Consider the following 23,198-nt stretch of genomic DNA (forward strand, 5'->3'; position numbering starts at 1 on the left):
TGGCGGAGCATTATCGTTCCTCGTGACGTTCCCCGTAATCGTGAAACACTCGTGTAATCGACGATCCCTGCATCGTCTATTAATGCTAATCGTACGTGTACCGTTCGCTGTCATTGTTGTTTCTGAGTATCGTGCAACGTCGATTTCTAGAATGACACCGTGTAATCTTCGAGATTCTTCGGCAGTCTTTAATCGAGAGTCTGTTACTTACAGAGATTTGAAATTGAAAGGTATTCAGAACAGAATTCGTTATTAATTGTTTCATTGTTCGTTTCATCTCGGTACAGTCGCTCGTACGATTGTTAATGCTCTCTGAATGTCGCGTATCTCCGAGGACGTTGCTTCTGACATAATATCGCGTAAGCCAGAGAATCCATTCTTATCGTTGTTTTAACCACGTTGCGCTGACAACTGATTGCGGACCGTAACGAGTGGCCAAACTGTATACAATAACTTGTCGCTTTCTTTTTGAACTCGTCGCTGCATAAAAATTATTGAAAAGTAACAAATTTATTATTTGTTTTGACTGTGTATTTGGTTATACTTAAATATATTTAGAACTGAGAAAATACTGCAATTTCGAGACAAAAAAATTCTCGACGTGCGTAGCACGTCATTCCAGCGGAAGAGGTTGACCATTTGCGCTGGAAATTGATTGTGGACCATAACGAGTGACCAAATACCCGTATACAATAATTCGTCGCTTTCTTTTCGAACTCGTCGGTGTGATATCACTGGATAGAAATTATTGAGAAGTAATAAATTTGTTTTGCCTATTTTTACTTAAATATAACCTATATAATATAAATGAGTAATATATTTACTATTTATATTATAAATAAGTAATATATTTACTATTTACATTATAAATAAGTAATATAAATAAGTAAATAATATATTTACTTAAATATTAATATTAAATATATTTACTTAAATATTAATTAATATTAAATATAATATATTTACTTAGATATTAATTAATATTAAATATAATATATTTACTTAAATATTAATTAATATTAAATATAATATATTTACTTAAATATTAATATTAAAACTGAGAAAATATTACAATTTTGGAACAAAAGATTCTCGACGTGCGTGGCACGTCATTCCACTACAAGAGGTTAAGCTATCTTGCGTCAATTACGATCGGCGATAAATTTTCTCTTATGAAGTTACTTGAATTTTTAAGCTGTACTGCGCACATCCTTCTGGAGTAGTCTTGCCGACTCTCACTTAGAATGATCACAAGCTTGAAAATTATTTTTAGCTTACGTCGTATCTCCGAGCATAATCGTTGGATTACCAGCTTGGCGTATCGTTATTGCCGCTGCATTTTCTAGTAGCACGTGTCATTGAAATCGCACAAACACGTACATAACACATACATGTTGATGGTTATTGTACCTGGCACGGTATTGTGCAATTCGGAGAATTTTCATTGTCTTTGATCTACGACTATTTTTGTTTTCTCCTTGGATATTAGTCGAACGTACGTAATCGATATTTTAAAAAAAAATCGCCCAAACCTACTGCTTTTCTCTCTTTTGAGACATTAAATGATTGACAGTTTTGCTCGCAAGTGTCGTCGTTGTATTTGTCGTTATTTGAAAATTCGCATCTAAGATAGGATCAGCGTTGTGCAACGGCAAAACTATAGATCTCAGAGTTTTATTGCCATTAGTTTTTCTTTTTTTTCTTCTTGCTGCGTTCTTCTGTGATCGATATTGTTTACAATTTTTACACACGCGCGTGCGTCAACAGGGTTACGTCTTCTTCAATAAAATTTGTCATTAAACTTTATTTTTTCACGTTTTTTTCACTTTCAGTTTCACATAATAACTCTGGTATTTTTTCGTCACGCGTTATAGTTGGTCCCACTAAAGATTTCGCAGCGTTGATAACGTTTGAAACCGCGATGGCCATTCCAAAAAGAAGATTCGTTGCAGTTCCATTTATATTTGTTCGCGATGCACAGACTTTTCGGTACTCCTCGAAAGAAATTCGGAATAAACGTGAACCCGGAACGAAACCCGACTGTCCGATGCAAATTAGTAAAAGTCGTCACGAATTGTTACGAAATACGTTCGTCCTCGATTCACCTGGATTTCTGTCGAGTTTCCCTCAAAAACGCGGACTGTCGCGTTCGTTACGTTACGTGCACTCCGATCCTCTGTTGATCGTACGTGCGTTCTTGAACTTCCGCTTTTGCTCGCACTCGATGCGTCTTCTTTTTTTCTTCTTTGGCGTCGTAAGAGTTTTGAAAGTGGCACAAGTCATTTTGCAGTAATGGCAATAGTAGTCTCTCCGAGATGACAAACGCAGGCAAATCATGTTGAAAGTTGGCATCAATTTTTCTAGGCACGAGTTCAACATGCAAGTTCTTAAATTTGTGCCTCGATTTAAAAACAAAGTGACTGGTACCACATTCGGAAAAGTACATGAGCAGCAGAGTAAAATATTCCCACGATAAGTCCAATGTCATTGAACAAATTGATGAAATAATAATAATAATAGTTCAGTCTGGCGCTAAATATACAATTGATGCGATCCATTTTTTCTCTCTCTCTTAAACTTGGTTTTTTTTTTGTAAATTGTAAATTGTAAAATTTGTAGATCGTTCTCTTAGACATTGTCTTGAAATATTCCACGGTATTGTTAGTTGTCTCTTATTTTTAAAAATAACATTAATAAAAAAAATTTATTAAAAATTTTAAATTTACGAAAATATAATTAATTATTAATAATAATAAAAAATATGAATATAATTGATGATAAAGATGAAATTGAATAATATAAAATTGTAATTATTTTTGTTGAAATTCTTATAATATTTAAAAGTCTAATTAATAAAATTATTGAAAATTCATAATCATTTTATTATAAAATTGTCAATTATTATTAATATAACTACAATCAATTATTATTAATATAACATAAATATATTTAAAAAAAATTAATTTTATTTTATTTATTAAATAATAAATAATATATATTTAATTTTAAGAATTAACTAAAAATTTATTAAATAAAAATTAAAAATTTAATTAAAATTATAATTAAAAATTTATTAAATATTAATTTAATAATTATATTACGGTATCGTTAGTGATACAAGTTGTTGTGTCCACGATACAAGTTTTAATAAAAAATTCTTCGTTTTTCAATCGCTCTTATAACGTCAACCCAACGGTGTTCTTTTATCGAGTATTGAGTAACAGATTACCAGCGTTTATTTGTCTGCGTTTCCGCGTTCGACTTTCACCGAACGAAGGAAAATTTGATTGCGACATGACACGATTATGCGAGGAAATGGACGAAGTTAGTGACGCGTCTTCCCTGTGGCAAAGGACTATATACATATGTAATTGTGTATTATCTCATTGTCCGTTACATCGACTTGACTCGAGGGTATCACATACTCGACAATCTGCGAATTAGTAATTCACCGTCAATTGGTAATTCATTGCCGTTTATGTAGATTTCTTGGAAGCGTCGCGATCGATTTCAATTCACCGTTTGTTCGTTCACTTGACGCGTTAATAAATTTATACTGGTAAATATACTATTGTTCTACTGATATAACGGAGGTATTTAATTGTTAAAAACTCCTTCAATACAATGAAACGTTTATAATTTCAGTTGAGACAGTTGTTGCAGTATATTGTCACAAAAAACCTACTGAATCATTCAACTTCTTCCTATATTCTGAACTGTGGAGGTTTACTCCTTTTAATTAATATATTACGAGATTTAACAATAACTATTTATTTTGATTTATGTATAACAAGTAACATATATGACGATCGTTTGCTTTGATTGATTCTTAACAATTGAGATTGCAATATATTTTCTACTTTATTTTATTCTTTCTTCATTTGTAATTAAACTCGTTTTAAAAATACGCGCCACCACAGAACTGTCTCCTGTTAATCCTCTATGAGCCCCTGTAACTTTCAACTCTTAAAGAATTTAATTTTTTTTCCACAAGGTGGCTTATACACCTTGTTCCATAATGTCTTCTTGGTAACCAATGATATTCCTGGTTATCAGCTAACTTGAAATATCAAAGTAAATGTTTTTACAAGTTGTCTCCAGAGCCTTCTTGTGCAATTGTCACTATTTTTTCTTTTCTATCGGTGTTTGTAAAACAAGAAAAAGCGTACATAACAGCTCTTGGTCTGTACATCGGTAATATCTTATTTATTTGCGTTTCAACAATCATTTTGTCACTATTTTCATATAATGGTAGGGTTCAGTATATTTGCGATAACGTTTGTGCCTTCTTTGCTTTTTAGTTTTACATATCAGAGGACTAAATTACGACTGCAAAATCGTATAAAAAATAAAAGAGTGGTAAGAATAAGAAGCACTAGCTTCTGGTAATAGATCCGAAGATTCTTTATTAGATTCCGACTCGGACGTCCAGTATTCACTTGACAACATATAAATATTATTGGTGATAAATTTGAGTGGTGAATCATCAGATGTGGGTGCAAAGTCGGTTCCAAAAATACAATGCATACAAAAATACGTACGTCTATGCTTAACATCGAGCACAAACTGTTTTATGGAATTTCATATTTAAGCTCTCGTGCGCATAAGTGCAAGCACAAATTGTTACTTCAAAGTCACAAAACGTATAATGTTTATTGCAACGAAATCGTTGTTAATTTGTATTGACAGATTGATACTTGTTCATCTTACGTTGCGTAAACTTTTCTTTATAATTGTAAAAAAAAAATTCGATTGTCGGAAGTTAAACGAAATTCTGTCCGGTTCGTTTGGAACGTCGATCGGTTGGTTTTCGCGCGGATAGATCAGCAACGAGACGAAGGAAGAAGGAAAAAAGAAAAAAAAAACGTGGCGTTGAGGGACGCGGTTAGTTGGTGGGCGGACGTTTGCGACAGCGTGTGGCTGGTTTTAATCGAAATAACAACGCACTGCACTTCCCTCTGCGTTTACTTGATTACAAAGATAAAAGCGTCATTTGAACGTTTTTATTCGCCGGTTTCTCCAGCTGTTTTGCCTGCTGGCAGTGCCTTAATGACTGCGATTTAACCGCTCGGCCTCTTTGTATCCGTCAACCTTGCCCGCCCCCGTCATTTGCACTAGTTGGAGCGTCTTACCTAATCGCAATTATTTCACCCAGGAAATCTGGACTCCGTTGCTTTTGCACGCGTCGGCTGCGTCGTCGTTTATGCAAAGCGACGAAGCCGCCTCCTCGGTCTGTCGATGCTTTGCTCGTATTTTTAAAACGAGGCTGACGAGGACGTTTGCGTACGAGAAAAAGGGAGGATGAGGGGAGGGCGTTAAATGTTGGATGGTACGTCGTTCGGATTGATCGCGGTGGCCTATTTCTTGGATGAGACGCGCCGTCGCTGTGCCCGCTTCATCCAAGTGGCCTGATTCGAGAACAAGACGGATATATTCGAAGGCTACGTTTCTTTATTTTTATTTTTCAAGCAAGGAAGAACGAAGATCCGAAATTTTCATCTGCAACGAGGGGTAGAGATTTCTCCTGTAGAAATTTGTAGAAGTATAATATAAAATTTGTAGAAATATAATACAAATAATGTTTATTTGACAAAAGTAATGATAATAGAACATTCAAACAACACGAATTAACAAATAAACTCTTTGAACAACACAATTGACACTTGAAATATTTCTAAAAATATTGAATGTTTTTCTACGTTGTGTTTGCATTAACTGCGACCAATAAAAGTGTTAACTCCGATCTTTGAAACAAGAAATTTCTCTTGTGGAAAAAAAAAAAAGAAAACATAAAATAAAATAAAAGCCCTTTGAATTCTCGAAGTTTACCAGTTTCTTAAAAAAAAAAAACCAAAAACAGGAAAATAACGTAATGTATATATAAATTAAATTAAATAAAAATTAAATCAATTAAACAAAGTATTATATAATTAAATAAAATAAATTAAATATAATAAATATAATAAATTAAATATAATAAATATAATAAATTAAATATAATAAACATAATAAATTAAATATAATAAATATAATAAATTAAATATAATAAATATAATAAATTATATAATTGTAAACGCAAGTCCCTGCGATCGGCATTCCAACGGAGCAACTTGGCGTACACGATACACCACCATACGGTGTGCCGAACAATACAGGTTTCGAAGGAAAGGGCGTGACGATCCTACACGAAGCGAACGCGCGCGAGAATCACGAAATTGGCGAGCACGGAGTGGCTGGCGAGCCGCTTTCTATCGTTTCGTATCGTGTGAAATTCGTCGGACGCGATTCATAGAATAGAGAAATCATCGATCTCTCGTCTCGGCTCGATCGAAGGGGGTAGCCGCGGCGCGCCATTTGCATCGGAATTCGATACGAAATCACGGTGTGCCCTCTGCTCTCCCCTTCACGAGCGTGTCTCGTCGCTTTCGCAACGGAAAGAGGGCTCTCGTCGATAAGATCGAATTTTCGAGGCGTTGCTCGTGGCAGGAAATCGCGATTGGGATCGATTTCCTCGCGGCGGTTTAATGCGCCGCCTGTATTTACCAGTTTACGGGAAGTTTACAGCCGCAAAACCGTTCGTACGTAATACGAAATATAACAAGTACGTATCGGCTCTTTATAATTCGTCCGCGGTTATTTATGCAAATATTATTTTTATGGACACAATGGATAAAGGAATAGGCGAACGTTTGCTTCGTTCTATTAAACCGGCAGTATTTCATACGCGAATGTATGGAAACGGAAGTGTTCTGCGTGGGATGTTACGCGTAGCAAATATGAAAGAGCAACGTTTATTGATCACTGTGTAGGAATATCTGTGTTTCATATTCTTCCATTATAATATTAACTTCACTTTCGAGAATAATCAGGTAAGAGATATTTATTATATGGTTGAACAAATTACCCGTGACTAATTATCAGATCGGAATCTCCTCGCCTAAAATCAAATATTTTAACAAATGTTCGAATATATTTGAATCCTGCGACTTTCGACGTCACTTAATTTTTCGATGAAAATCGGCAGATTAGCCGTGATTTACGTGTTTACAAAAGTCGGAATTCACGTAAAAAATTCGCGATCGTGCTGCGGCGATCGACGAGGGATGAGATTTGCATAAACGTCGTTGCGTGCTGGTAGTACCGCCTGTTGCTCCACATTCCGGAGCGCGGTCGTAATACCTAATGCTCCAGCAAGGTCCCCCTTTGTCAAGGATGAAAAATTCCTCGCCTGTCGGCCGGTAATACCGGTATCCCTAATTGCCGACGACTATTTTCCCGCGCCGCTCGGGAAACCGATTAAAATTGCCGACCCGTTCGATACGTGTCTTCTGTAACGAGCTAGATCTATCGTTACTTTATCGAGTGATTTATCGTTCCGAACGGAAGTCCGAGGGTCAACCTTTGCGGCGCGTTTATAATCGCAAGATTGCGTATGTGAAACTTTTCTTTTTTTTTTATTCAAATTCTCTGTTTTCTATCCAGGTTAAGTACTCTCGAATACTCTTCGTTTCTACAAACGAAAAGACACGCAGCTCGTTGCTCAACGCTAGAGTTACCAAAGTATAATTTATAATTTTCCAAATCTTATAGAGGATGGGCCAAAAGTTTCTTCCCATCTATTTTTTTTTTTTTTTTTTAAATAAAACAGTTTTATTAATTTCAAATTAAATTTAAGTTCAAACGTGATTCTTTTTCATTATGTGTTTTTAAAAATTATTTCTTTCAAACGTCGACCGTGAGAGCGCTCGCAAATTTGTAAATATATAATGAGAAAATTACGGATTCATTTTGGTAGAAAGTGATTTTTGGCTCGCCCTATATATCAAGAGTTGATACTACAGTTTTAATCTATAATATAATTTAACAATAAGCTTATATTAAACGTCAATATATTTAACTAGAATATAGGTTATGCTACAATAAGCTAGATGGCAATGTTTTGTTAAATATGTAGAAAACGACACTATTTATAAGTACCCCCAATATATTTATAACAGTTTATTTTTAGAGAATGACGTTTAATCAAATATATAAATAGAAGCTTGTGCTCTTCATTGTATTGCAAATTTTTTCCTCCCTTTCATTTCTTTGCTACAAATTTTATACTTTTGTTCTAATGTTAATCGAAACGGAAAACGATCGCAAAAGAACGAATAGAAAAAGAGGGAAGGAAAATCGCTCGAGAGGAAATACACGTGTATTCACGAATTTACGAGGTCAATCCTCTCTTTCTCTCTGCCGTGTTCTAATAACGCATTGACTGTTCCTTACATAATTGGAAAGCGCGCGAGTGATTTTCGTGTTATAAAACTGCATTAATAGGCCGGTAATTAAAACGTTAATGCCCACTGAGCAAGTTAAGTGTAGGAGAATTAGCGCAATAAACTCCAACTCCAACTCCAACTCCAACTTCTCCCGATTCCGCCTCGAACAGTACTTTCCACGATTAATTATAAATCAGCGTTGATCGACTGCCCCGGGCTCGTCGGCCAAATTTTCATCCATAGTCAAGAAAAGAAAGGTAGTTTCGTCAGAAATACTGACTATTACGAAGCGTAGATTTTGTTGGCAACAACTAGCATTTCTAGCATTCGAGTGATGCTCTTTGTTCCTTCGTTGCGATGGAAAATGCTCTCCATCACTGATTCTAATTTTCCCCTGGATTTTATCTGAATTTATCAGTGAACAGATAGTTGATACGATGAGAGATGCTATACAAGATAGGCCGAAAGTTTCTTCCCTATTATTTTTAAGAAGATATCAGAATATAAGAAGAAACTGATTTTATTAATCTAAAATTAAATTCAAACTCGAACATGAGTTTTTCAACATTATGTTTCAAAAATTATTTCAAATGTTGAGAAAAAGTATATAATACAAAAATTACAGACTTTTGGTTCACTCCATATATATATACAAGGTGTCTCGAATTCAAAACTTCAGGAGCGATGAATTAAGAAAAAACTGCCTTTTAGTTGAGATTTTGTTCCATCTTGGTGAACGTCGCGAGAAAAGGAACAGAAAGGTTTTCGTTTTTACTCTTACTGATGTTATCATCCATGAAATGAAGACACTGTTCGAAAGGTTGATCACTCGCAGCAATAGAAGCGTTACATCAAGCATTGACCACTCTGATTATAGATTAGACGTTGTTTGCTGCAGCGCAGCTACGATTTGGTCACTCAGCTGCTCTCTCAAGTTGATTTGTATCGAATAAACGTACTGAATAAGAAAATTAAAACTTTTTCCTTTTTCTGCGATTTTCTCTAAAAATGGAGCAAAAGAACTCTTTTTTTTTTTTTTTTTTTTCTTCTTCAGAGGTTCTGAATGTTTCGAATACTCACGGTTTAAATTTTCAAAAATCGAAACAATGACGATTGTTGTGATCCAAATCCTTATATGTTGCTCGTTTTTCTATGTTGACAGGAAGTCTCAACTATTTATCTCAACTAGAATTTCTTCTTTTTTTTTTTATGGGCGAAATTAATCTCTCAGTATTCGAAAATGACTGATTATCGCGTATCAGTAAGCAGGGACAGGTTGTTGCTTTCGCAGAGCGCGGACGGTGTCTCACGGATAGTGAGCCGGTGCTTGGCTGCTGCACGTGACCGCGGTGCACGCGTGACACGTGCACGCATGCCAGACCTAGAAACGGCTGTCAGTAGGTCTGGCCAGACGGCCAGAGAGGCGAGGAAAAGTTAGGAAAGGCTTTGCGAAACTGGCCGGGTGTCGCTTTTGCCACGCGGCGGAACCGCTTAACCTTGGTCGACGCAGCTCGAGCAGCTAGTAAAAGTGGCGTGCGTGTCGAAATCGCGCCGGAGACAGTTTCACCGTTCCCGTATTTACCATTGTCGCAATTACGATGATATTACGGTGCTTGAAAATCCAAGCCAGCCGGCGGCGAGACAATTTACTGGAAAAAGACGCGACACCGCTCTCCGCAGACGTCTCGGAACTTAGGATAGCTATCTAGAAATATTCGGAACTTAGGATCGAAATCTAGCACGTTTCAATTCAGTATGTTCAATTTTGGGACATTTTAGTACAGAGTTGTCGGGCCGGCGAGATTCAATTCGTGTAATCTAGCAGAAGGACGATCTCTTTTCGATACAGAGGTTATTGATTTTCTTTTCATATACGACATATGTACAATACAAATTCTTATATTGCTCGTTTTTCTATATTGACAAAAAATCTTAATTATTTATCACACTCTAATTATTCTAGAATTTTTTTTTTCTTTTTAATGGGTGAAATTAATCTCTCAAAATATTCGAAAATGATGGATTAGCAAATTTATACAAAATAAGCCTGCAGAAATTTGGTGCTATTCGCAATCGCAGAGTAATCGCTGTTATCGTAGAAATTTTCCGCTGTCGTGTTATCGTAGAGATTTCGTTCTGTTATGAAATTCTCGTTAATCGAAGAGTTTGTAAATTTTAATCGATTAGAAGTTTGATAAAACTTTGTACATTGTCTCCATGAATTTATCCTCTCCAAGAGATGGTTCTTGGTCTCACGATTTATCAAAATTCGAATGTGCGCTGCACGATTACGAGAAATATTGAATCAAGAGAATGTGACTTTTAAGAATTTGTTAAACTTGTTCGAACGAGTGTTAATGTTTCTGTCTTTTCTTTTTTTTTTTTGCAGAAAATCTAGCGCCGTCAGAGTTGAAAAAGTTGAGAAACAAACAGAGGAAACAACGTAGAAAGGCGGAGCTGGAGCGGCAGCAGGCTGCCCAAGCGCAAGAGAAGAAAGAGCAGCACAACAAGTCACGGCAACAAACCGATCCCGATTTAGAACAGCCTACGCTAGACGAACTTATACCGGAGAAACTGGAAAGGGTCAGTGTAAATCCGAGTTGATTGTCCCGGAGATATACAACGTTTGATATTCGAACTCAATGATTATTTTCCAGGTCGAGGATCCTCTCGAGCAGGCAATCAAATTTTTACAACCTTTGCAAGACCTGGCATCAGATAGAATAGAAACGCATCTTATGGCATTTGAAATATACATTCGCAAAGGTGCGTAACGTCGATAGTATTTTAAAAATTATTGGAAAAAATGAAAAAAAAAAAAAAATCAGATTGTACAATTGTAGAAAGGAGGATTTTACCATTAGATCTGATTCTGAAAGCTCGAACTTTTTGTAGGTCGTACGTTGCTGATGTTAAGGTCGATAAAACGTGCACACGGTCTAAATCCCAACAATCCGGACCTCCATACGTGTCTAGTACGTTTCATGTTGTACATTAACCGTTCACCGTTGGAAGGACCAGTGGGTGAGGTAGTGAAACGTCAAACCGCAGGGATCTACTCGACATCAACGGCCACTCAGCTAAACGCGGAATTCCTAAAGAAGAATCGAAACTCACTGCCGCATCTGCTCCAGGGCGCGAAGATACTATACGTCCTGGACCCGTCCGCTCAAACGAAAGCTCTCTCCCTCGTCACAAACATTGATGATCTCGAAGGTGTAACACTGCAAAATTGTACAAAGGTACTGGAGTCGTTGCGTAACGGTGACTTTGGCCACTGTGACTCGACGATCGCCGACTATATGACTAAATGTCACAAATACTTTCCATACGCGACCGCTTTTCGACCGTCGGAAACGAAGGTGACGGTAACGATCAAACATCAAGAGAAAGAGAATTCCATCAAGAACTGATCCAGGTACGCGCTATCCAGCGTTACTGAATCATTATGTAGTTAGACAACGAGGTGGTAAAGTACAGTGTGTAAAATATATGAAAACGTGCGTAAACTAACACATTGGTACAAAAATACAAGACTTGAAATGCAAGATTCATATGCGCGCTCTATGAATATTTCTACTTGATGTTAAGGTGTACTATTTTCAGTGATGTCTACATAAATACTCTACTGTGTAGAGTTAGCAATTGTTGTATTTCTAGAAGAAGAACGTTGGATTGTTCACTCGACAAGTTTTTTGCGAAAACTTAGCGTTTTCCTTCAAGAAGTACGATTTTATTTCTGTATTTAAAGCCAGGGTAATGATCTACGTCTGGATTGGAGCCCTGATATTCCATCGAGAGAGAGCAGCCAATATGAAAATAGTATCCGTTTGCGAAAGTCTCTGTGAAAGTTATTGTAAGAACAATAAAAGTGCATATTGTGTACGCAGGTTACCAAAGTATATGATAAATCGAAAACAATAAGTGTCAATAGCAAAACTAACAATCGGAAAAAATATCATGCATCTGTATGTCCACAGATTACAGAAATTTTAATAAAAGGTAATGTTCAAATTTACCGACATAAATCGAACCAAGTTACAATTGTCTCGTTTATTTTTTTCATGTACCAACATATATTTATAAGTTGGTAATTTTCCTTGAACGAAAAAAAGAAAAAAAGAAAAAGAATTCAATAAGATACAAATACTACAAAATAGTGATAACATTTGTATATATTTCAACTACTACTTTAACAATATATATATATATATATAAATATATATATATATATATAAATATAAATATATCCACACACACATTTCCTACATTATTTAAGTCATAGAATATAATTTTGCGATTAGCTAATATTATGCCAACGTTGAAAACTCATTCAAAGTCAACTTAAGAGTAATCATAAAAAATAAGATATTTGCATTAAGCGGCATATTCATAGTAAATGTATATTCAACGTTTCAATCACTTGTAATATATGACGGACAAAAATTCATTACGTACATGCAAAATTAATCGATGGAATAATCTTCTATCAGAATATAATGAACATAATTGTATTGATTAAACTAAATACCTTCTGTAAATGCATGGAATGTTTCTCAGGGCTACATAAATAATATCGTGACATAAGCGATAATGTAGATGTTTTACTCATTCATTTACCTATTAGTCATTTAATTGTACAATGCAAAGGAAATATAATACGATCGCCATACTAGTCACGAAATGTTTTTTCTTATAAAAGATTAATATTAGAAAAATTAATGCACATTATCATACATCATTCACGGTGCACTCAACTTTTCTACCATGCATCTACCGAAGTGTTGTTATCCTTTAATACTATTTTTTTTCTTTTTTTTTTTGTGATACATTTCTTATAGTACACTTAAACTTTTGTATAATTAGTACATTTTGGAAAAAAGAAAAAAATATATATGTGTATATGTATATTTTGTCAAAATGTAATAATTAGGAAAAGGAGAAAAAATATATATATACATATATATGTATATATATATATTTTTTTCCAAAATATGATAATTATACAAAAAATTTTAGCGTATTGTAAAGAAAGTATTATATAAAAAAAAATATATATATATATATATTAGTTGCTCCAATCTTTACCGGAGGTTGTTACCTTACTATAAAAATTTCTATTCCGCTCGTAATTAATTATCAAATCTTCGAAATAAACAATGTTGATTAAGAATGATACATTAATTTTTAATTTTTCAAAATTCAGTTCAAATTTGCCTTTGAGTCCTTCATTTAATTGTACGAGCAAACGATAAACATGGGTACCTCAACCCATATCCTCTTCCATCTCCTCGTGTAAATGAATTCATCATATAGATTTTATACAAAATTGTTTATATTATTAACTTCTAAGATAATTTGTCTAATTGAAGGGACTCAAAATAAAAAAAAAACAAATTAATGATTATTTAAACATGATTACTTACTGACTATTTTAAGTAATATACTGCCATTTGTAATAAGCAATTATTATACTTTCTGCATTGTAATGCTACAATTTACAATTTGTACAAAAATAGTTCAAATTCTATACTACTAAAGGATATTAGTATCTTTATTTATATACAAAATACATTTTATATCCATATATTTTTACAATATTAAATATTTTTCTATATGATGAATTCAATCATCACGTGTAATTACTTTCTTTATATAACTTTTCTCCATTATAGCTGTGACTACACGCAAATGAAGTAATATTTTAAAGACAAAAATATGGATATGTATAGTATGTACATAAACGTATCATTATATCAAAACTATGTTCAATTTTTGTTTGTTGTTACATTAATAACAAGTCAACATGAAAAAATTGTATCACGTATCAACAATTGCCCTTCCTTTAGTCGTTTTGTAAAAAGATATTAAAATATTATTTTATCATGGAAATGATAAAATATCATTCTATCATAAAGAAATGATATATACTTGTTACATATTTCTATCATGCCATATTTGATCGTGTCACTGTTTACACTTGTACAGTATGTTGTTTGCAATGTTGTTGCAGACAATATTACACCTTGATAACATAGCATAATATCTCTGTATTATTGCTAAATTCTTTCGCTTTCTGTACATTGTTTTATTTATTTTCCATAATATTATACGATGTTTAAGCTAAAAATAGGCTTGTAAAAAATTTAAAATAAGAAGGGTATTCTTTCTTTCTATCTGTTTTCAATTTAGTTTTGCATGTAAATAATGGCAATCAATTCTTGAGTAAAAGAATACCCAGTTATGTTAAAAAAAATTCAATCTGCAAAATGTCATTAAAAAGTGAAATAAATCATGAATATATATACTGGAAAGTTTTTCATTACAGACATATTGTCATTGTATTCTTACACAATTTTTATGCTATGCTGAATTTTTCTAGTTTCATTTCTATTTCATCTTCGTTGCTTATTTCCTTACTTTCAGTTGAATCGATTTCAGTGAAATCAATTATTAACTTTTCATATGTTGGAAAATATTTACTTGAAAAAAATTTATAATATTATTAAACACAATACATTTTGCACATGTTGTGATTAAACAAAAGAAACTTGAATTTTAACCAATAGTTTCAAGGCAATAAATTATATTAAATAATACAAAATTGAATTTCTATGGCTTCATGCAATAAATTCTGATATTTATACAAGTCTAATAAAAATGAGTAAATTTAAATACCTGTATTTAACACCTGCCGCGTCAAACATTCTTTTTGCAGCTTGAGTTTTCTTCTTCTCTGCATACTTATCTGATACATATTTAATTAATTTTATTCCAGATTGTATTATTACTTTGGCACATTCATTGCATGGAAAAAGAGAAACATACATGATACAGTTTTTAAGACTATAACAGTTCCGGTTTAAAATGGCGTTAATTTCTGCATGACATACTGCAAATTTGATCCCATCATTAGTTTAATACAATATTATAATGCAAGGTATGAATATGAACACAAATATGAACAAGATGTTTTTATTTACCATAGAAAGTTTTTCTCTCTAATGGATCAACAGAATCTTTGGACCAAGGGAATATATCATCACTGCAACCTGTAGGCATTCCATTATATCCAACACTTACAATTTGCTTTTCTTCGTTCACTATACACGCACCGACTTGAGTAACAGGATCTTTGCTACGTTTCGCGCTTAGAAAAGCCATGGCCATAAAATAGTTATCCCAATCCAAATAATTTTCCCTTTTGCTAGTTTGTTTACTATGAAAGCAACACAAAGCTCATATTACATTAATTAAAAAGATATTATTTATCTCATTAAATGTTGAAGCATTTACGTGATACAGCTTCCGGAGACTTTTCCGGCGATTTCATTCGATGCCATTTTTATTCTATTTTATAATTGTATATTATTTTACAAAACCTCTAAATCGTTCGTACACTTGGCTCTAGCTTAGAGTAATTAAGTTGTAGATAATAACTCGGTTTATAGGCAACAAGAAAATATACAATAACATATTCGTAAGAAATATAACCTTGAAATTATTCTAACCAGACCACGTGTTGCAAATCATTAGTTATTTCTTTAATAAAACAAAAATCTTTGTAAAAAAAATATAAAGCCGATCACTAAGATATATATCTAAAATCCAACTATTTCAAATACCACATGTCTAAAATATTTTTATCTTATTATCTTGAATTAAAAAGTAAACTGAAAAAGTTTAAACCTATGGTTGCGCTATCTATAGAGGAGCGAGTGAATTTCAGAAGCATGTAACTATGATACGTATATTTTCAGGTGTAAGAAGCATTTCCTTCTCAAAAAGAGACCAAGAGACCGAGATAAAGTGTCGCACATATATTTAATATGCTATAAATGTTATAATAAGATCAAATTAACATAATCCTAGTTTCTTAAAGCTTATCGAATTGTGTCAATATTAACTTCACCGATGAGAATAATAAATGAAACTAATTCATCAAGATTACAAAGAAATTGATTTTGGAAATCGTATGTTTAAAATAACTTTTCAAGTATTGTGATCAATACATTGTAATAATCGGTGCATGGTAGAGCTTAGGACAGGCTTCTTAGACACGACAACGGTGGTTCCTGGTACCGACAAATCATCGTTTCCATTTTAAATTTATTCTTATCTTCATCCTTGGATCATTATAGTTCATTATAATCTAATGTATACAGTAGGTACTTCAATTCTTTTTTTCACACACTTGTACATATATTATCTTACATTGGAACTGATTTAAAGTATTTACAGGTAATAAACGTTTCCTCCGGAACAATATTGTCTGATATTACCACGACGAATTGGATAAATGGAATAGCACATGATAGAAAGACGAGACGCACGCGGAATTGGTAAATGCACGCTATTTCGTAATTTTTGCAATTGAACTTTTCGAGATAACCGTATCTCTTGTTGTGAAATCGCGATTAGCGCATTATTGTTTTAAATGCAACGTAAATTTAATTAACATTTTCCCACATTTCGTTTGAACAAAGCGAAAAATAGGAAATTCTACGTGTTTCATACTATTATTGTTATCTTTTTCTTTCAATTAAATGCAATTTTAATTTTAATTAGACTTTAAAGATTTACGTCTATGTCTAATTCTAGGGTTCCATTTCGATAATGTGATAAACAAGTTAAACCGTTTGGAACCCCCAGACTGCTGAAGGATTTTTTAAACGCTTGCTACACAAATGAGTATACTTGGGCGCGGCACTGCAGACACGTATCCCAACCCCCAAGTATACTTAACGCTCTCTATAAAAAGGGCTAATAATTCGTGGATCATGGCACCCTTTACTTCAATCAAAAAGTTGTAATTAGCCTTTACGCGAAACGAAATTACTTTCTTGCAATCGTATGAATTTTAACTAGCAGTTAATCACGAATAATGGAATTTGGTAAGGTATTTGGTATTATTATTATTTTTTTTTTTTTTAATATCAAGAAGAAGCACAATTTTCTCAATGATAAATTAAGTTATTAAATTTCAAGGGAAACTCGTACATATGCCAAAGTACCAATAAAGATATCATTGCCAATGTACGCTTATTCCACGACATGCCAAACACATGTCATAGTATTTTAAGGTACATTGTGCAACTGCGGAATGAAAAGAGGCTTCTTCCATCCCAGCAACCGGGTAATAAAATAATTCACAGGATCGTGACGCTATCCCTCGGGGAATCAACGCGCCCTCAAAACATTCTTTACGCACGGTGCATCGTTTAATTCTAACTACCATACCCCTTTGTTGTGAGTGTTTCATTCCTTCTCTTCTATCTACTTCATATTATATACACTGTGGTTAGAATGAAAGGAAATAATAAAATTATCAGTCGATCTTTTAATGCTTTCCGCTATATTTTCCATTAACATTTTTTTATTTATCAGAGGCGTTGAAGTTTCAATGACATCGAGCATGAACAATGTACGCATACAGGCGGAGAATGGAATTTCTCGATAGCACCAGGCGACAGAAAGGCAGCACGAAAATTGGTCCAGGGAGGAGGACACGAAGGACAGTATTCCTGGCCGGCAGAGAACGGCGAGTATTGATTAAGGGGTTCACCGGGAGGTATCCTTGTAGTCGAGGGGATTTGCTCTGTGAATGGAGGGGGTAGTCATGGGGTTGAAGAGCACCGACACAAGCCGAGGGGGGTGTTTGGCCGATGTACTTGCTCGGGGGTTGCACACGCATCCGCTGCGTGTGCGACGCATGCGCGACGCGACTATGCTCCCGCACGCATGCACGTATTTTTGCGTGTATTTACAGAGCACGGTTGCCGAGCCGGTACGCATTGGCGGTTTGCACGTGGTGTTCCCCGGTGATTGACTGACAAAAGAAAAGGGGAATCGAGCCGCAAAAACTACGAAAGTGAAAAAGAAAAAAAAGAAAAAAAAAGTCGAATACAAAATACAGTCGAGAGAAAGGTAGCTTGTCCCTTGTGACGTATAACACATAATCTTTCGGGTAAGACACACTACGTAGCTTCGTAGCTCACGTGAGAACGATCCTCAGTCTCCTTTCAATTCGTAGCTCGAGAGCTAATGGCCTTTGTCAAAGTCGCGTTTCGCGTGGCGTTTAGTATACGTCGGTACGTACATACGTGAGATACACAATAGTGACGGTCAGTTTGAAACGTGGCTGGCTGGAGGAACAGCGGGAGGCTCTCGTTCGTCTCGATAACACCTCTTTCTCGGTCTCCTTTTTTTTTTTTTCCTTCCATCCGTTCGTCTCGCTCGTTCGCCGTCGTTTCCCTCCCTCTCGCTCTCTCTCTCTCTCTCTCTCTCTCTCTCTCTCTCTCTCTCAGCGGCACAGAACCGGCACCGGACACTGAAGGGCTGCAGTTGCGATCGGATGATCGACGAGTACGTGTCTGTCGTGCGCGCTGTTGTGTGTCTGCTCGGGATGTTGGGTGTCCTTACGATTTTTCGAGTCGCCTACCCTCCGTGAATCGAACCGACAGCGGAGCTAAACTCTCGGTTCAGGCTACGAGAACGAGCAATGTTCACGAGGATCCATAAGGTAAGAGATAATAAATTGTACTTACGTATTTTTTCTCTCGCGAACTGTGGACATTATATATGGTGGTTGTACAGTGGTAGACAGACGTTGCAACGCAACGAATATTTACTTTTCTTTCTTTTGAGAAAAGAACCAAATGAGAGAAACCTACCAGAAACGTTATACGTCCTTGCTATAATATAAATATATTTTCGACTGCACATGAAAATGCCCTGAGAGTCTCTTTTTGATACACGTTCCCTTTCTGATAAACGTTTGCCTTTCCCTCGTGGAAAAGAATATAAAGGGAGGAAGTCGGAGTTGAAACGTCGGTATAATTAAAAGTACAAGAGTATATCCGGAGGAGGTTGGCTGGTTAGATCAGAATCCTCGCGAGAAGTAGCAGATGTAACCGCGAGATTCTCGATTCTTTCTGACTCGATCGATATTCGTGTCTGAGTCGTTAGTAATTAATCGTCCAGCAGTGTGACAAGACATTTGACATCGCGAAAGTGATAGTAATAGGTAAGAAACATGCCTTGAAAGGGTGATCACCCTTTTTCACGATAAAATGTTTAGAGTACAAATTGAATGCAATTGAAACGAGTTGCGAAGCGTTGCCAATTGAACGGGGATTAATGGAAAACTGTATGTGTGCGTTTTATACATATATATATATAACCACACTGGCTATCTGTATATTTTAATTAACACGACGAACATCGTAGTTCGTGCCGTATGTTGGTTTATTTATCGTAGCTGTTTGACGGTGATTGTACGGGAGCCGAAGCTGTAATCTCGTCCCCACGTGTTTATCCATTATTTGAGTCGAGGCCTCGCTTACACTTTATTAACACTCATTGTCGTCAAGTATTTGCCTCTTTAGACAGGGGAATACGCATTGATTGGTAGTAATTGTCATCGGCTCGGTGCTTATTATCCTCCTTTGTACGATCTGTCAACTTTAAGCAACGCGGTGACTGCTCAAGATAAAAAAAAAAAAAAAAGAAATCGATTGACGCACACGGCTTGAGACTCGACTGCAAAATACGATATAAATAGCTTCGACTTTTTTCAAGTCTCTCAAGTTTTTAATCTTCCTGAACCGCGCGAATAACAGAAGATAATTTGCCAGTAATGAGACAGTGAATTTTCATATATTTACACACGTATTTACATTAAAAATATCTCGTCCAAAGTACAGTTGTTAACACTTGTTACAATATTTAGCATTAGCTTTCTTTTTTTTTTTTTTACTGTACTTGTAAAAACATGAACTTGCATAAATATCCGCAGTGGATGTGAAAATTTACACGACATAATTAAAATTTCGTTTCAAAAAAATGGATCGATGGACGTTTATAAAATTCTTACGGTGGAGAGTAAATTTCGGGAAAGAAGATTCCTCGAGGGCACACGGACGCGAGATCGAGTTTGTAATTGGAAGGTGTGTAACATCTGGGCCGGTTCTCACAGCGGGACGATCGGTTTTCCTTCGGCGACCGGTGGTACGATCGTGAAAAGACGCCAAGCAGAGAGAACGAAGTTCAAACCATTGCGTTTATTCGTGTGTGTCGCGCGACATAAAGTCATTAAAGAATTTCTAAGGCGTCGGACAACGGCCTGCCTCTGCCAGTCTCGTAACACACGCGATCGGCGAGCGTGGATGCACGATGCATTAACAAACGAGTGCACGTATTCATTTGGTCTCTTTCTTGCGATTAGTGGTCGCCTTTGGCCTTCATCCGTCGCCCCTGTCAATTTGACACGTTGCGATAAACGATGGAATTACAGCTACGAGGATTCAGCACCATTTGCTTTCCAGCAATTTCAGTGACTGGAAAATGAGCAATGAAAATGATTGAAAATCAAGTACTTTTTATTTGCTTTCAAAAAACATACGATAATTGCAGTCGATTATCGGTTATTTCTCGTTCTGGCGCGAAGTAAATAGGGATTAATAGTTGGTATAGGTAGATTATTGTCAATACTAACACGCGAATAATGAAAGGGAAGAAGGTTTGTAAAAGCTTCAAGTCACACGATATTACGAACACTTGAGAGTTTAATGATCGCGAGGTTTTCAGGATTTTCAGACAAAACGTGTACACGAAGTAATAAAATTACTGAAACGGTTTAAAATTGCTAGATCGGAGGACTTGCTCTGATAACCTGAAATGAAATATTAAAGCTTCTAACTTTATAATTGGATATAAATATTTTTGAAACATTATATTTTCAGTATAAAAAATTTTTTAATTAATTATATTTAAAAAATTTTAATTTCATTAATATTTTCAATAGTATGCTCTATATATAAAATATAAAAATTAATATTAAATATAAATATATTAAAATAATTAAATATAGTAAAATTTAATTAAATATTAATTTTCTATTTAATATTGAAAATAAAATCATAGTATTAGAAAATATTCAAATATTTCATAAAAATTTTGTTTCATAAATAATTTCATATTTATTTAAAAATTTTATTAAATAAAAAACAAGAACTTTATATATATATATATATATATATATATATATATATATATATATATATAAATTATATGTTTAAAAGTAAAATTTTTAAAAAAGACTAAAATTATTTTTAAATTAATATTTAAATAAGATTAGATTAAAAATAAAACCTGAAATAAATATTTTAATAACGAAATACTTATAAATTTTTAATAAATTAAAGTTAAAAATTATAAATTTAAAATTAAAATGATAGATATTAGACGTGACTTCCTTTCCGAAGAAGATGATCATTTGTTACAATAATCAGAAGATTTTATTACGGTAATCAGAATATTTTTGTAACTTTCAACATTCCGGTCATCAGCGTAATTAGAAAGAAAGAGGCGGTAATAAAATTCAAGAGACTATTATTACAAAAGTAACGAAGATGTTGCTGTAGCAAATTTTTTCTGTCCATTTATACAGAAATCTTTTTATTTCATTTAGAAATTTTTTTCGAAAGGCATTCAGTCGCAGTGCGAACAATCGCAGATTTCAATGATTCACAGTCGATAGTTACGTTTCCATCGACCACAACGTGTCAACTGAAACACACGATCTTTCGAAATCGAATGTTCCTGGAATCGATGTAATTACGTTCGTCGGACGTTTTCGATTAATCGATTGCGCAACACCTTTCTTATAAATCCGTCGACTTCGCCGTACAAGTAGATCTACTTGTAGGGCGCGTCTAAATTGCAAATCGAGGCTGGCGAAGCGAATTTTCTCTTTTTCTCGCGCTTGTTTCGAGCCATGAACGTGGCTCAAGTTTTAGAGACGGGACCTGTGTTTACAACGATAGCAGCATGGTGCGAGATCAACGAAGTCACGACTTTGTGAACGTACGTGTTCCGGGAATACCCACTGCATACAAAGTACTGCAAATAATAACAAACAGGTTTTTACGGTTCGCGAATCGATGAGGCGTTCGATCGTCGAGAATAATGCTCGTGGTCTGAGGTTATTTCCATACGCTTACCTCGAAGAATTTTCATTGGGAAAATGAATTTATTGATTGGAGTAATCGGAGGATTCACTTTTTCAATCGGTCAGAGTGAAGTGTAACGTGAAACACAATACGTGTAGCTACGTATGCGCAAGATCTTTGATATTATTATATCTATTATTGTAGATAATAGTTGACAGGTCAATTTTTAACCTTCGAATCACAGAGCTCGTATTTAATTGACCTTTTTGTTTTCAATCTATTATCGCGTTTTATCTCTGGTAAATATATTGACTTTAGTGACAGTCGAGTAAGAGTTGCACGTTACAAGCAGACTAAACGATGATTTCGTTTACTTGTTTGGAACGTAGGAACGAGGAACAAATTACAGATACAAATTTTCGTAACAATTCTTCGTGTATTAACTCTCTGATTAGTAGAACGTTCTGCAGCACATCGCGCTCACCACCGTCACGCTCCAAAACTGTTACTTATTACTTCAATCTTATTACCGCTAACGGAGCATTACCGCGCGTTTTAGAATCGTATCTCTTCAGGTCCTCTCTAACTTTATTAAGCAACACATTGAACACACATATGTATATTTATACGTTTCAAACTAATGATAAGTAAATGATTAATCAGAATTCGTATTTACTCCGAAACATTAGAATTCGTGTAGATACGATACACAATTTTATTTCTCTTTCATTTTTAAGTGTTTTTTTTTTCATTGTCTTAATGACAGTGAAAAATTGTCAAAATTTGAACTAATACTAAATATATAATACTTAAAAATGTATTACTTATATAATACTATATAATATATTATTATATAATACTTGAAAAATTCTTTTCTTAACTAAGTCTGCTATGATCTCAAAGATTGAAAATTTTCTCTTTACAACGAATGACTTGAAAAATTTGTTCTATGATTTTTTTTCTTTTCACTGTACTGAACATT

General features: G+C 34.5%; 3 protein-coding genes and 1 long non-coding RNA gene across 7 annotated transcripts in view; 3 read left to right on the forward strand and 1 right to left on the reverse strand.

Moving 5' to 3' along the window:
- The first annotated feature begins 223 nt into the window (after positions 1-223).
- On the forward strand, positions 224-6,120 carry LOC122529790. The gene is made up of 3 exons (XR_006306855.1): positions 224-387; positions 1,127-2,519; positions 6,107-6,120. It is a non-coding gene; the product is annotated as an uncharacterized LOC122529790 (long non-coding RNA).
- A 4,346-nt stretch (positions 6,121-10,466) lies between these two features.
- Positions 10,467-12,135, forward strand: LOC122529787 (N-alpha-acetyltransferase 16, NatA auxiliary subunit-like). The gene is made up of 4 exons (XM_043656228.1): positions 10,467-10,556; positions 10,656-10,847; positions 10,922-11,030; positions 11,160-12,135. Exons 1-4 carry the CDS (start codon positions 10,482-10,484, stop codon positions 11,675-11,677), a joined length of 894 nt encoding a protein of 297 aa, XP_043512163.1. The 5' UTR covers positions 10,467-10,481; the 3' UTR covers positions 11,678-12,135.
- A 1,667-nt stretch (positions 12,136-13,802) lies between these two features.
- Positions 13,803-15,859, reverse strand: LOC122529788 (deoxycytidylate deaminase). Of its 3 annotated transcripts, XM_043656230.1 has the most exons (6): positions 15,561-15,859; positions 15,380-15,483; positions 15,248-15,316; positions 14,943-15,156; positions 14,616-14,746; positions 13,803-14,526 (listed from the first exon to the last, which is right to left on the reverse strand). In XM_043656230.1, the coding sequence occupies exons 1-5, from the start codon at positions 15,605-15,607 to the stop codon at positions 14,623-14,625; spliced, it is 558 nt and encodes a 185-aa protein (XP_043512165.1). In that variant the 5' UTR covers positions 15,608-15,859; the 3' UTR covers positions 13,803-14,526; positions 14,616-14,622. The 3 variants fall into 3 exon arrangements, with proteins under 3 accessions (XP_043512165.1, XP_043512164.1, XP_043512166.1); XM_043656229.1 differs by having other exon boundaries at positions 15,248-15,483; XM_043656231.1 differs by lacking the exon at positions 14,616-14,746 and having other exon boundaries at positions 15,248-15,483; positions 15,561-15,852.
- Positions 15,860-18,561: 2,702 nt separating this feature from the next.
- The window catches only part of LOC122529785 (growth arrest-specific protein 2-like), a 43,554-nt gene continuing 38,917 nt past the window's right edge, over positions 18,562-23,198 (forward strand). The window contains exon 1 of one of the 2 annotated variants that reach the window (XM_043656226.1): positions 18,562-18,786. The gene's annotated coding sequence lies outside the window, so the exon portion shown is untranslated. The remainder of the gene's footprint in view (positions 18,787-23,198) is intronic. The other variant, XM_043656225.1, reaches the window with a different exon arrangement.

This window comes from Frieseomelitta varia, unplaced genomic scaffold (assembly GCF_011392965.1).
Source record: "Frieseomelitta varia isolate USP_RPSP 00005682 unplaced genomic scaffold, Fvar_1.2 scaffold_308, whole genome shotgun sequence".
Lineage (NCBI taxonomy): Eukaryota > Metazoa > Arthropoda > Insecta > Hymenoptera > Apidae > Frieseomelitta > Frieseomelitta varia.

Bases quoted from the DNA above. Each gene is read 5' to 3' on its own strand.
- LOC122529787 (XM_043656228.1), top strand. From the start codon at position 10,482: ATGAATTTATCCTCTCCAAGAGATGGTTCTTGGTCTCACGATTTATCA. The intron at 10,557-10,655 runs GAGAAATATTGA...TTTTTTGCAGAA, and splicing joins AATGTGCGCTGCACGATTAC to AATCTAGCGCCGTCAGAGTT. The intron at 11,031-11,159 runs GTGCGTAACGTC...AACTTTTTGTAG, and splicing joins TGAAATATACATTCGCAAAG to GTCGTACGTTGCTGATGTTA.
- LOC122529788 (XM_043656229.1), bottom strand. From the start codon at position 15,607: ATGGCATCGAATGAAATCGCCGGAAAAGTCTCCGGAAGCTGTATCAC. The intron at 15,484-15,560 runs GTAAATGCTTCA...TTGCTTTCATAG, and splicing joins GTCTCCGGAAGCTGTATCAC to TAAACAAACTAGCAAAAGGG. The intron at 14,747-14,942 runs GTATTTAAATTT...ATTTTTTTCAAG, and splicing joins GCGGCAGGTGTTAAATACAG to TAAATATTTTCCAACATATG.